This window comes from Rhinoderma darwinii, chromosome 11 (assembly GCF_050947455.1).
Source record: "Rhinoderma darwinii isolate aRhiDar2 chromosome 11, aRhiDar2.hap1, whole genome shotgun sequence".
Classification (NCBI taxonomy): Eukaryota; Metazoa; Chordata; class Amphibia; order Anura; family Rhinodermatidae; genus Rhinoderma; species Rhinoderma darwinii.
The window spans coordinates 43,150,461-43,165,378 of record NC_134697.1 but is presented as its reverse complement, the minus strand read 5'-3'; the positions used below and the strand labels follow the sequence as shown (position 1 = coordinate 43,165,378).

The 14,918-nt window shown below is 38.6% G+C and overlaps 1 protein-coding gene across 1 annotated transcript in view; it reads right to left on the bottom strand.

The window, feature by feature from the left end:
• Positions 1 to 1,790: 1,790 nt before the first annotated feature.
• The window catches only part of IPMK (inositol polyphosphate multikinase), a 38,914-nt gene continuing 25,786 nt past the window's right edge, over positions 1,791 to 14,918 (bottom strand). The window contains exon 6 of the mRNA XM_075841188.1: positions 1,791 to 13,061. Coding sequence (XP_075697303.1) covers positions 12,430 to 13,061 — 632 coding nt within the window. The 3' untranslated portion in view covers positions 1,791 to 12,429. The remainder of the gene's footprint in view (positions 13,062 to 14,918) is intronic.

Below are 14,918 nucleotides of genomic sequence, written 5' to 3'. Positions count from 1 at the left end.
CCTCCCTTATTCTGGCTAGTTGAATCTTCAAACCTCCTACACTGTGTGCTGCCATTTTCTGAGCGACTGCACAGTGTAGGAGGATTAGAAACAGTGCTCAGCAGACAGTATCACATGAACATAATACACACATCACATACACGAACATAATACACACATCACATACATGAACATAAATTACCTGCTCCTGCCGCTGCTGCCACCTCCACTCCTATGCCTTGCGCCTTCGCTTCCTTGCACATATGGCCGGAAGTCGTCATCTTACTGTCCAGCAGCAGCTTCCGGTCCACATGAAAATGGCGCGGGATTTCGCTCTGTGAACAAGCTTTGTTTTGGTCTGAGTGGGAGCGGCGCATTCCCACACAGACGGCATACGCTACAGAGAATGGAACGGCTCCCGTTCGCATTCTCTATGGGGTTGTATGTGCCGTATTCAACCTCTGTATGTATCGTTAATCGACACATACAGAGCTGAAAAAAAAAAATCGCAGCCCCCATAGAGAAGTAAATGTAAGAACAAAGTAAAAAGTAGAACATGAGAACACAAATAAATAAAATGTATTTTAATATCATACTAAAAGCAAGATTATAAAAAATAAATACATTTCATGACACCTTCCCTTTAACTTTATTTTAGGTTGTGTTTCTGTTACTATAAAGTCAATCTCCGCCTTCTTTCTTGTATTATCTTCTCATGCTTTATGGTACTTGAGGGGAGAACCTTATGCAAATCTCTGTATCATCTGTAATGTTTTCATTATATTGAAGCTGCATGTACTCGCATGGTAGTCACTTAAAGAGGCTCTGTCACCAGATTTTGCAACCCCTATCTGCTATTGCAGCAGATAGGCGCTGCAATGTAGATTACAGTAACGTTTTTATTTTTAAAAAAACGAGCATTTTTGGCCAAGTTATGACCATTTTTGTAGTTATGCAAATGAGGCTTGCAAAAGTCCAAGTGGGTGTGTATTATGTGCGTACATCGGGGCGTTTTTAATACTTTCACTAGCTGGGCGCTCTGAAGAGAAGTAACATCCTCTTCTCTTCGATCTTACCTGCAAACGCTGATGCTGCTGCAGAATCAACTGTAGCCTCTGGTGCCGATGTGGCCGACACGATGCAGGACCTGTGAGTGACGTCACAGATCTGCACTGTCAGAAGCTGGGCGTTCTGAAGAGAAGTGGATGATACTTCTCTTCAGAGCGCCCAGCTAGTAAAAGTATTAAAAACGTGTGAACAGACAAACGTCTGCCCATTGCTTTCAATGGGCAGATGTTTGTCAGCGCTATTGAGGCGCTATTTTCAGACGTAATTCGTGGCAAAAACGCCCGAATTACGTCCGTAAATAGGCCGTGTGAACATACCCTAAAACTGAAGTACTTGCTAACGGCAATGACAGGTTGCATCATGGTCGTAACTAGAACTAGTTACCCATGACCCAATTATGTCAATTTCAGCAGCCAAGCAAACCATGAAATCCAACCAGCTGAGTGATCATAACCGTCAGAGATGTGAAAAAGTAGTCCGCCCTAATGTCAGCATCAGACTGATGGGTCCACTGCTAAGCTTTAAGTCTAAGCTACTTTGACTTTTGCATCCTTAGGTTCAAATTGCTTAACAACCTCTCACCCCCAATATGCTCAATACTGCCTTAATTTAAAAAATTATATATATATATATATATATATACATACATACACACATACATACATACATACATACATACACACACACAAAATCTTTTTAAAATGTGCTGCAGAAAAAAAACACGACAAGCAAATTATTGGAGAACAGATTTTAATAGCAATTCAGGTATGTCAAATATACAGTTATTATATTTAGCTAAATATCACTTACATTACAAAAAGTGTATTCGACCATTTTGAAAAATACATTTCCACTAAGATCACTCGTAAATCGTATATCTACATGTAGCGACCAAGATTACCAAAACTTGAAACATCAAAGTTATTATTACATAAAATAATGCTTATACCACTTGACATACATTCGTTTATCAAGTACAATAGATTTTAGTACTGGAGTTTTATGAACAGTTTAAGACAAAAAAAAAAATATATCGAGTTCCCAGATCTTTCATACAACTTGCAGTACATATCCCAGAGATTTAAAGTGTCGCCGTGCATACATCATTAATCCAACGCAAACGTGCAATGCCTTGTCACAATGCAGCTGCATGGATAAATAGTCAGTTTTATTGGGATTTTACTTGGAACAAAACAAGCTTAAAAAATAAAAAAAGAGATAGGTTTTATTCACACTGCAGTATTAGGCCACATTCAGACTCCCGTAATATGGCACTGTACGGAAGGTGTACATTTAACGACAAGAACCGGATCAGACCCAGTGAGGACAAATCATACTTTTGGGAAATGTTTTCTAGAATTCCCCTTACAAGTTTTGGCCCCGTTTGTGACCCTAAATATACAGCTTTCAAACAGAGTCTTAATACAGCAGCATGAACAAGCCATTTAATGTCCTGAGAACAACATGTTTTTAGGTCCAACGTTCTGTGCCGATTAATTTCTTAATAAATTTTTAAAGCGGTTGATGCTCAGCTTTTCTACTACAGCTCTCCAAATGCACTGCATAGACATTGTTAAACAAGAAAATTTTGGCTACCTGCCGGCACCACGCAGGAGAGAGTAAGGCCCCATGCACACGAACGTAAAAACGCCCGTAATCACAGGCCGTAATTACGGGCCCATAGACTTCTATTGGCCACGAGTACCTCACCGTATGCTTACGGGAAGGTGCCCGGGCCGTTGAAAAATATAGAACATGTCCTATTTTGGGCCGTAATTACGGCACAGGCAGGCCAATAGAAGTCTATGGGGCTCCCGTAATTATGGGCGACTACGTGTGTGCACCCGTAATTATGGGAGTGTTGCTAGGCGACGTCAGGGGATAGTCACTGTCCAGGGTGCTGAAAGAGATAACTAATCGGCAGTAACTCTTTCAGCACCCTGGACAGTGACTACCGATCACAATATAAATCAATGTGTAAAAAAAATAGAAGTTCATACTTACTCAGAACTCCCTGCTTCTTCCTCCAGTCCGGCCTCCCGGGATGACGTTTCAGCCCATGTGACCGCTGCAGCCAATCAGAGGCCAGTCACAGGCTGCAGCGGTCACAAGGACTGCGACCGTCATCCAGGAAGGTTGGGCTGGATGTTGAAAGAGGGACGGGTCACCGAGACAACGGCCGGGTAAGTATGAATTTCTTTTACTTTTACCTCGGAAAGGGCTGCCCCTTCTCTGTATCCTGCACTGATAAGAGAGAAGGGGCTGACGATTAGTGCAGTGCAATTTTGCAGCGAAAACGTGCCCGTAAATACTGGTGCAATACGGGTCGAATACGTGTGACCAAGGACCCGTATATACGGACAGTAAAAAATAAGTTAGTGTGCATGGGGCCTAAGAGCTTACTGTTTTATTATGGAGTTCAATGTATAAATGTATGCAGTAAGCTCCCCCTAGTGGTGACTAGGCATTCAGAATTTGCACATGATTGAACTATGTCTATGCAGGGGATTTTGAGCTCTGTATCAGAAAAACAGAACTTTGAACAATATAAAGATATATTAAGAAATTAATGAACACTGAATTTTGGAACAAAATGGTGTTTGAGGGTGGACATTCATTTTAAGGACATTGCGTGGATCCAACATTCACAGTAATGTCCATTTAAAACTGCCAAAGCACGTGAGCAGGAATTGTCATAGGGACACAAGAGCCACAAGCCTGTAACTTCATGCACTGATGGTCTAAATTATTATTTTTTTTACATTTAAGGCATTTTATAGAACACTTTTCAAACAAAATGCTCACATTTAAGATATAAATATTGCTTGAAGAACAGAACTACGGGATTCACTTTCCTTTTAAGCAACATTGGTAATTCATTCTACGCTACATACGGGGTTAACCATACCTGAACAAGTTCATACCCACTGTATTTGACCTTACATGGTTGGAAGCGGACTATACACACAAATTGACAGTGGGTTTTGCATTAATAATCTGCTATACCAATAATTATCTACCTCCGTAGTCCACAAATAGTCATTTTTAAAATCTGTAATGTGGGGCATCGCCACCCTTATTAGTCAGCTAATCACTAAATAATTGGGTCTTAAAGGGCCAAATATTTCAAAAGTTTATTAAAATTTACTTTTCCCAGTGAAGAATAGAAGATAGCCACACTCTCAAAACAAGGACATTTTTCGGAGACTATTTTTCTACAGGAGGCCATATGCATTAATGCAGCCCTCAAATCGGTGATTCAGATTTTTGCTACAGGGACTGCTGTGCTTTACAGGCAGCATCCCTGACAAGGGATGTGAACCCCTTTAAATGTAACCAACCTGTCCTAATAGAAAATTACAGCATGTTAAAAAAAAACTAATAATTCCATAATCAGCCCGAGATGAACATTAAACAAAAATATAAAAATTGTAACCACAATTACCATAATCACATTTTTTTATTTTTTTTTGTACCCGCAAGTAGTTGGTTGTGATCTATCGTATACAAAATGTAAATAAAAGTTACACACAATAGGAAAAAAAATTCTAAAACTAGTTCAGGGGGGTTGCCACTAACAATCAGAGATTTAAGGGTATATTCACACATGGCAGATTTGTTGCAGGCACTTCTGTGACGGTCTCATCCACTTGAATGGAACTTGCAGAAATCCATGCACATTCTGCAGAAATAACCCCATTCAGTGAGAGGAACAGAAATTTCTACAACAAATCTGCCGGGTGTGAATGCACCTATAGATTAAAAAAAAATTGGAGACCCTTCCGAAAATTAAAGCAGCAATCTAGTTGGTTCCTATGGGCAAATTTCCCGCTTTTCTTTAGGACTGGATTTCATAAATCTCCAACCAAACACTCCAATCCATCATGTTACACAATTCTATGCATTTATCCAAGTTAGTACTTTTTTTTGTATTCCCCTTTTGAGTGTGACAATTGGTGTATGGTGTTCATCCATTTGTGATCATCTACTTTTTTTCCAGTACAAATTCTCATTCACACATCACAATCACATTACAGTCTTTTCGAAATCAAGGCAAAGTGCTGTAGTTTTGTGATAGAACTGCAATGTGTGAACAGACCCTTCAAACTAGATTTTATTGCCAACAAATGGGCGTCACAATACACAATAATTACATTTGTAAAAATAAGTGAAATTTAAATTAAAAAAAAAAGGTGTATAATGTTAGAGAGATATCTCCTTTAACACAAGCACCTTTGATTCAAAGGAAATAAAAACAAATGTATGGCACACCATGTATCAGGTGAAGGCATAACGTAAAGCATTTCGAAAAAATTTTGGTAGAAAGGCACTAGAAATGAAAAGCAAAGACATATGCCTTATTTAGAAAACCTAGTATAGCCAAAAAGGGGACAAGCTAGCTGCCCACTGAAACCAATTGAATCGTGATTTTTTAATTTTTTTTTGGAATGGTTTAGGCTCACGGCACACTGCATGGAGCCTGTAGGGCAGCACACAAAATCTCTACAACTCCATAGTACACTATATGGTGCTTCTGTACAGCACTATATGACGGAGATATTCAATCCGATAGAACATGCCACAAAAATTGGGAGGCATACTGAAACACAGTATAGCCCCATGGACATCTATGGATAGCATGTTACAACTCAAAGCTTCGCCAACTGCTCCTCTTTTCATCCACACTAGTTTTTATGAGGTCCCACTTAAGATAACGCATTTTGGAGTGGAAGGTTGTAGACTGCCTACAAGTCATTATATTTTATAAATGTTATGTATGGTATATACACACACACCTATCTAGGGTATAAGAAATTTCATAGCTAGAAAATCAACATGTACTAAAAATACATACAAATAAAGATTTACATATATCTATTTGCTATTACAATGTTGTAATCATAAAATGTGTAGTTTCATTAGGAAAATCAACAAATACAAAATCAAACATGTAGATATCCTATGTAGTCAATAACAGGAAAATCTAGATTAGTGGATCGATCCACTTCCAGTCATTTTAAAATTCTAGTCTATTCCAGCTGCATGGTTAAAGGGGTTCTTCAGTATGATTTTCTGGCCACAAGTCCTTCGTCTATTGACTCTCTATGTCATTTAATGTACCTCAGGGAAGCCACATAACTCTGAAATACCCCTTTAATTTTGATTTGCAACAGATACTGTAGAAAATTCCAGTTCTTAATTTGATTAACATTCAAAAATAAAAAGGATCTTTATACATTAGCCAAGGGGTTAAAATAGGTCTTCTATTATGGCTTTATTGCTTACAAAACATGGTTATACATCATTAAAATATATGTTTGATAAAGCCTCAGATGGTAAAATAGGCTAAAAATATTGTGTATTCAAAAATTACTCACTCACTGATATAGCTAAAAGTTGACCAGTCACGGCAGGTTGCCCGATCTGAGGGCAGTATGTGATGGATAAGAAGCCGCTTAAGAGATCAATTTATTCAGAGCTTTTAATTTTGTAAATCCTGGCTACTGTAACTCTCCTAAAAGCGCGTTCAGATGGTGGTCTGTCTCGCCACACACAAAGTAATTGACGGCTTCCCCAGTTCCGCAAAATATATTCATCATTGAAAAGGCGAGTTGACCACCCTCTGGACTCAGTAGCTCTAGAAAAATTCTGGTAATCAGGATTTACTTGGAATAAATTACATAATCTCTTCGGTGACTCCTTACCCATCACATACAGTGCATTCGGAAAGTCTCCAGACCCATTCATTTTTTTCCCATTTTGTTATGTTGAGGCCTTGTGCTAAAATAAAAAAATCAAGTTTTATCCGATCATTTTGTACTCAATACCCCATAATGACAAAACAAAAACATAATTCTAGAAATGTTTGCAAATTAATTCAAAACTCGAATTTCGCATGGACATAAGTATTCAGACCCTTTGCTATAACACTTGAAATTTAGGTCTGGGGGCCTCACATTTCTCTAGATCATCCTATAAATATTTCTACACCTTGGAGTCACCTGTGGTAAATTTGTTTGATTGGACATGATTTGGAAAGACACACCCCTGTCTATATAAGGTCTCACAGCTGACAATACATATCAGAGCAAAAACCAAGCCATGAGGAGGAAAGAACTGCCTGTAGAGCTCAGAGACAGGATTGTGTGGAGGCACAGATCTGGAGAAGAGTACAAAAAAAATAAAAAAATTCTGCTGCACCGAAACTTGCCAAGAGCACAGTGGCCTCCATAATGCTCGAACAGAAGAATCTGGGGAGAAGGACCCTGGTAAGAGAGGTGACCAAGAACACAATGGTCACTCTGGCTGAGCTCCAAAGATCCTTTGTGCAGATGGGAGAAACTTTCAGAGGATCAACCATCACTGTAGTACTCCACCAATGTGGACTATATGGCAGAGTGGCCAGAAAGAAGCCTCTCCTCAGTAAAATACACATGAAAGCCCACCTGGAGTCTGCAAAAAAAAAAAAGCACCTAAAGGACTCTTAGACTGTGAGAAAACAGGATTCAGTGGAATGATGAAACAAAGATTGAACTTTTTGGCCTCAATTCGACGCATCATGTCTGGAGCAAATCAGGCACTGCTCATCACCTGCCCAATACCATACAGTGAAGCATGGTGGTGGCAGCATCATGTCGTGGGTGTGTTTTTTGGCAGATGGGACAGGGAGACTGGTCAGAATTAAGGGAAAGATAAATTAAGCAAAATACAGAGATATTCCTAAAACCTGAAACAGAGCACTCTGGACCTCAAAACTGGGCCGAAGGTTCACCTTCCGAAAAGACAATGACCCGAAGCACACAGGTGTGGCTTAGGGACAACTCTGTGAATGTCCTTGAGTGGCACAGCTAGAGCCCTGACATGAACCCAATCAAACATCTCTGGAAGACCTGAAAAAATGGCTGTCCATCGACTGTCCCCATCCAACCTGATGGAGCTTGAAAGGATCTGCAGAGAAGAATGGCAGAAAATACCCAAATCCAGGTGTGCAAACCTTGTGGCATCACACCCAAAAAGACTGGAGGCTGTTAGTACTTAGTTGAAGCACCTTTGACAGCAATGAGTGAAGGGTCTGAATACTTATGTCAATGCAATATTTTAGATTTTCCTTTTCAAGAAATTAGCAAAGATTACTAACTTTCTGTTTTCACTTTGTCATTATGGGGTATTTAGTGCAGAATGATGGGGAAAACGTTAATTTTTTTTTGCACAAGGCCTCGACGTAACAAAATGTGAAAGGGTCTGAAGGCTTTCCGAATGCATTGTACTTCCCTCAGAAAGTTCAGCACTATCCTCCTGATAACTCCCCTTTGAAGAAAACAACATTGTTTATTATAAATAATTGGTCACACTGGCAATGGCTTTCACACATGTGGGAACCACACAGCCAACTAGTAAATCATAGATTTAAAAGGAAATACAAGTTGCTTTATTTAGCGTAGTTAAATTCCATTAGTTAGCTATTTTTTCCGTTAACCAAATATTATATGGGATTTTTACTCAAAACTTAATATTGACAATATTAGTAAAGAGGTTAGTGCAGTTGCTAAACTTTGGTAATTTATTTCAATTACTTACACAGATATTGATATTTTTGTACTCCGTTGTGGTGCTCATTTTTGCAAAAAAAAAATAAAAACAAACACACACACACACACACACACACACACACCACACACCACACACGGCCTGTTCAACCTTTGTAAAGACGGTCGCCACAACTAAATAGAAAAATTCCAATCTTTCTCCTGACCAAGTTTTAATACAAGGGCAATTGAAATGTGGTATATGTAGTATGGATAATATTGAAATGATTCTTCAAGGAAGGGGGAAAAAATAAAAATCTAAAAAGCCCTTCCAGACGCTACCATACTACATTGGCAAAATATTTATAAATGAAACAAATAATCCATTCTATGCATTATAGTATTGCTCCTGGAACTAGTGGTTTATAGATTTTCTTGGATAAATAGAAAAAGCAGCTTTAGGTTGAATGAAGAGCCAACACATGGTCTTTTATCAGACCTGCGATGCCAACCTACTATATTAACAAAAAGAGCAGCATGATGTAGTGTGAACCAATGTTCTCTACGGCAACATTAGTAAAAAGTTTAAACAGAAAACCGCACGTTTCGTCTACCACGTTTGAGTCCGTGTAAAAGAACAAACTATAAGAAACATGGTCATAAGTCCACAGGTAAACCAAATTGCAGGGTAGTTTTTCCATTCACAGGTTGTATTGCAACTAGCTTAAATGCAAAATGCGGTACCATGAGATGACATGCAGTATAAACCTGGGACTTACTTCAAACATATAACATTTTATAAATGCAACCTACGCTAAAGGCCATCTCCAACGAAGACCATTTGAAATATATGAATATATGAAAATTACACTTTACTAGTGGACCAGCCCCAGTCCTTTGTTTTAATAGATTTCTTATGAAGGAAGACTGTCAACCAAGAAATGGTTAAACATTAAGGAAATAAATATTTTAGAATACATATATTAATTTAGAGCAGGACCTTAAAAAGGGAGCGCGTCGTGGCAACTGACTCCTTAACAGCAGGTATTTTATTTGTAAGATTCTTTTGGAAGCTATTTAGTGGATGCAATTGCACCCACTACTTCAGAATTATTAAAGAGCGGACCTGAAGACTTAGAAGGAAGGAGGGAATACTGTACATGGCAAGTGATCTCCGTGAGCACTCCTAGCTATTCAATTAAGCCAAGAGACGTGACATAACATGCCCTATGACGATCTATGGGCCTGTTCACATCAGCGTCACCCTTCCGTTCATGGGTTCCATTAGATCTTTCCATACGAGGAACCCATGAATGGAAAGGCAAAGGGAAACCATAGCTTCCGTTTCCATTACCATTGATTTCAATGGTAATGCTTCCGTTGCAAATTATTTTTGTTCCATAAAGTTTCCGTTAGTTTCTTTTTTGCGGAAACAATAGCGTAGTCGACTGCGCTATTGTTTCCTCATAAAAATTGAAACTTTACAGAACGGAAAACAAGGGAAACGGAAGCTTTAGTTTCAGTTTGGCTTTCCGTTCAGGGATTCCTCCGACAGAGAACTGCAACGGAACCCACGAACGGAAAAGCAACGCTGATGTAAACACAGTCTAAGCTCAATTCAGTTGAACCTTGGGAGACGGGAGTGTTGTGGCGGTCATATAGACGCTAAAATGAGACCACATTCCTGCCATCTGGAAGAGGCCTAGCTGAAAAATAGTTTTAATTAGTTTAAGGGTTTAGTAGCCTAAATAACATGAATTGTTCTCCTTTATAAAACGTATACTGGGTTATGCCTAGTGCAGGGCCGAGGGGGCAGGCAATGACACAGGGATTCTCTCTTTGAATCGCTCAGGCCCAGTACAAGGTATAACAAAATATTTGTTTTACCTGGAGTGTTCCTTCAAGATAATTAAGTAATTGCTTAAACTTCCCTATAAAGATGTCAAAATTTAAAAGAGAGCCGGTCCTGGCCACAAGTTCTCAGTAAACAAAATATAGTATTACTATATAATGATAAGGAGATGTAGCATCATACCATTAATTTTTAAGCAAAGGGGACCTAGTATTACAAGAGGGCAAAAACGGTGTAACTTCTGAATGAATCTAAACATAAGTAATAAGATGAAAATGCAACTACTAAAGGGAAGCCCAGTAAAAGGTCAAATGAGCTTCATGGATATACAATTTTTCAGTCAATTCATTCTATTTTGGAGATCAGCAAAGGGAAACCTGTTCCAGACCACTATATATTGTGATTGTCCCTCCTGACACAGCCACACAAAGACACTTCAGGCCCTGGCCACACACCGGGCATGTATGATTTAAAATCAGACATAAGGGGAAAAAACAGGGGGGGGGGGGGGCGGGGACGACATATTCATAAAATTAATTTCACATTCAGACACTATAGTTAAATACATCAAAATCATACATTTGGGGGTCCGACATTTGCCTTCCAATGTTATGTGGCTGTTAAGGTGCACATTAGAATTCAAAGTTAAAAAAATACAGCATGCAAAAATCAAGGAAAATCGAGCAATCTGGCAAAATGTTTGAGTCAAAATTCTTGGTGCAGCAATAAAATGTTAGGGTTCACTTCCTTTGAGAGGTAGAAATCTTTTCGTTTTACCAAGCAGCAAATGATAGGTCTAGTAATAGGAATGACATTGTTCATATTGTTACATTAAAGGCTCGGATTGAATATTCTATGGACGCAGCAGAGTTCTTTTATCTTCATTACACATATTCAGAGAAGAAGTTTAAATTGGAATATGGGGCAGCGCAGCATAAAAGTTTCCTGGGTATCACGCTGATACGGGTGAAAAGGCCATGCTTCCCGCTTCTGCAGTTTTCAATTGTTTCAGATGAAAAAGGGACTAATTGGTGGAAAACGCCAATTAATAGAAAGCTACACCACAAGAACTCAAAGGCGATACATTCATCTGAAAGATTCATTTCTACTTTTATACACAGAGTCTGCTGCCATGCTGCTGCTCCATGACCTCCACTTTACAATGTGACCAAATACGCCATCTCATATCTCTCCAATTCCTGCTCCTCATAACACACCCCTCTAATTATTCTTAGTTTGGTCGATCATACACACATGCAATGGAGGCTTCCACTTTGAAGAGTAAAGCAGAGTTGGTCCAAGAACAAATGTCATTACCAACAAATAAAACACCTCATACCTCAAGCCATTAGTCGAAATCCTAAACTGGTTCATAAAGACAAGTGTTCACAATCATCTCTGGCCCAGATTCCTGTAGGCATCTAAAAATGTACTAGATGTACATATATATCCATCTACCATATGGATTTCCAGTTTTAATCATTGTAAACAATTAAACGGGGGTTAAATGTGTATGGCTCAATATCTCAGCATCAAAACAGATGCATTTTAGTTTGAAATTTTGTTTTCTTCCATTCTTGTATAGTATTTCTCTCCAACACCCTAGTGACCTTTGTATGAAAGAAGTTGTTTTTTTACACATTGAAATTGGCCATATATAGGGTCTTGGAAGAATGGTCCCAAATTTAATTTAGCCGGAATCTATGTCAAAAATGTCAGCTGTCTCGCCATAGCACCAGAACCTCCCCTTTATCATCAATCAGCCAGAGAAGAAAGTTCTCACCTTTGCTTGCCCTCCACAAGTTTCCCTAATGCCTACATATCACTTCATTTTCCTGAGTTATATTATAAAAAGGTAAACCCATTCCACCAAGATGAAAAAACTTAGAATGAAGAATCACAATAAAAAGGGGAGAAAAAAAAAGTTACCACAATTACAAGTGCAAATATTCTTGAAGGTATGTTCTTGATTATCTGGTCATTGGCTCCCACATTACACATGAGTTATTCATTTAAAATACTCTGCAAGACAGCAATTAAATTCTTTAATCCATAGATATATCCAAGGTCTTTTTCATCACTTGGAAAGACATGAGCAAAATCAATCATCCTCACATCAACTTGTGTGCCATCCCTCACGTCCACAGGAATTCGGCAAAGTACATTTTCCAGTTTAGTCAGAAGGTTTCCATTCAGATGCTCCTTTGGATTATTTAGATTTTTCCGGGTTTTGTCTTCCTCTAAAATCTCTCCTTCCATAAAGGCTTCACTGTGCAGTCTTTTAGGACACGTCTTTTTGTGCACTGCATAGATTCTAGAGCGTTTCTTCTCCATCAGTTCCTCGTTTTTCCCATTCTCCATAGAGCTTAACATGCTGATGTTATTATTACACTCCGTCACCTCGTCATCTGTATGCAGCTCAGTGGTAGCGACTTTCTTCTCATGGGCTTTTCCGTCAACTGACGTTAGGGCCAGTTGTGGGCTAGAACCGTCATAAACAAAGAGCAAGGAGCTTGCGTAAAAGTGAAGGGTGTCCTGGTTCTCAAACCACTGCAGGATGTTCTGCACTTTCTGGAGGCAGGCAGACACCGCATCTTTTCTCAGATAACAGCCATTATTGAAGAATTTTGATAGACCTAAAAAGCCGAATAAAATATAAAACATTTCAGTCTAATTACCTTTTCACATACAAAGCAAAACTCAAAGCAAAAAGAGAAAAAAAATAAAATAAATAAATAAATAATACTCCTGATGTCTTTCTTTAAGACCGTCATGCGGAGGATCATGCAAACACAATGTTATACCAAGAGCGTCCAGCTGTGATCTTCTGATTGTCTGGGATTTTACATCTCTGCACAGCAGTTCTCTGCAGTACCCAACCAAGCTACATCCATAGATGTGTGACTCTGCCTGGTGCTGCAAACACATGTGAATAGGGCCAAGCTGAAGTACCAGACACAGCCGCACACGTTTGGACATCAATGTTTTGGAGTACTGACGAGAAGGGGCCAAGGCTGGAGCACTGCTGCCCCTATTTTCCGAGAATGGGATCGCCGCTAATCATACATTAATGTAAAATCCTGTGGGGTTTTTTTTAGGCTAAGACTATGGACACCTTTGGTGCAAATATTTTTTTTGTGTATTAGAAAACGATCACAATCTTTTTGGATATTAAAACCTTAATGACCAAAAATATGGTATAATACATATTTTTCTTCTGAATGTACCACCTAGAACATACAATACCACTTGTATTACTCTACAAAAGGTTGGGGACATCTGCCCTTGGGGATCGAGGACATGAACAATGTTTTGAATTTTGACGCTTTGCATTCCAATGGTGAGAGCTTTTTATTTTTTTGTGCAGCATAGCTATAGGCGGCTTTGTTTTTTTGCAGGATGTGTTGTATTTATGTACCTTTTCCTTAGTACACGTGCATTAACCTTTAAATTTATATCCATTTTTATTTGGGCATAAAATGAATTCCGCTGCAGTTTATTTTTTAACACTTTATATACACACACAAGTCATAAATTAAGTTATAAATTTATAGCAGATATATATATATATATATAAAAACACATACATGCGTCATATATATATATATATATACATACATACATACATACATACATACATACACACACACACATACATATATATATATACATATACACACACATCCCCATTGATTCAGTATCTGAATATAAAAAGTTGTGTAAACCATGCTAGAACTCATAAAAAGCCTGAGTCCTGCCCCCCCCCCCCCTACCCCCAGAGTAACAGCTGAGAGCGGATAGAGCAGCTGTAACTACACGCAACCACAAGTGAGAATAATTACCACAAAAACACGGAGGAAAATGAGCCTCAGCCTGGAGATCGGCTTTATTATGTTTTAATAAAAATCTTTCTCGGATACCCGGGGAAAAGCTAGAAGCATTCATGAGACAATTGGTCAATTATACAACACTTAAAAAGCGTGGTCTTCTTGTAATATTTAGACATAGTGATTTACGTGGACCAAGTTTAGGTAGCAATCACCCTGGATTACGGGGGAGGTATAAAAAACAGAGAAGTTGGGTTACGTTGTGACAGGAAGTTTAGGATTGCACATGGACACCAGTGGTGGACATTTTCGGTCTTATACAACATACAGCATGGTGACATAATTCAAAGAGCAACAGACAACAGAACAAATACACACGTAAAACATGCTGCCAAAAGCCCAACTGGTCCAAATGATAAAAAAGATGCATCAGTAGACCAACTACTGTAGTTACAATAATAAGACTAATCAAATATATATATATATATATATATATATATATATATATATATATGACAAATACATACATCTCAAAATCACATGTGCTGTATTAATAGGCATGGGAGCAAACAAAATCGAAGGACTTGGTCTTTCTGAATGAATCACAAAAGTTCTTTAATGGTGACCAATATTGAATGGTGCCTCAAGGTTTTGCAAAGAACTATC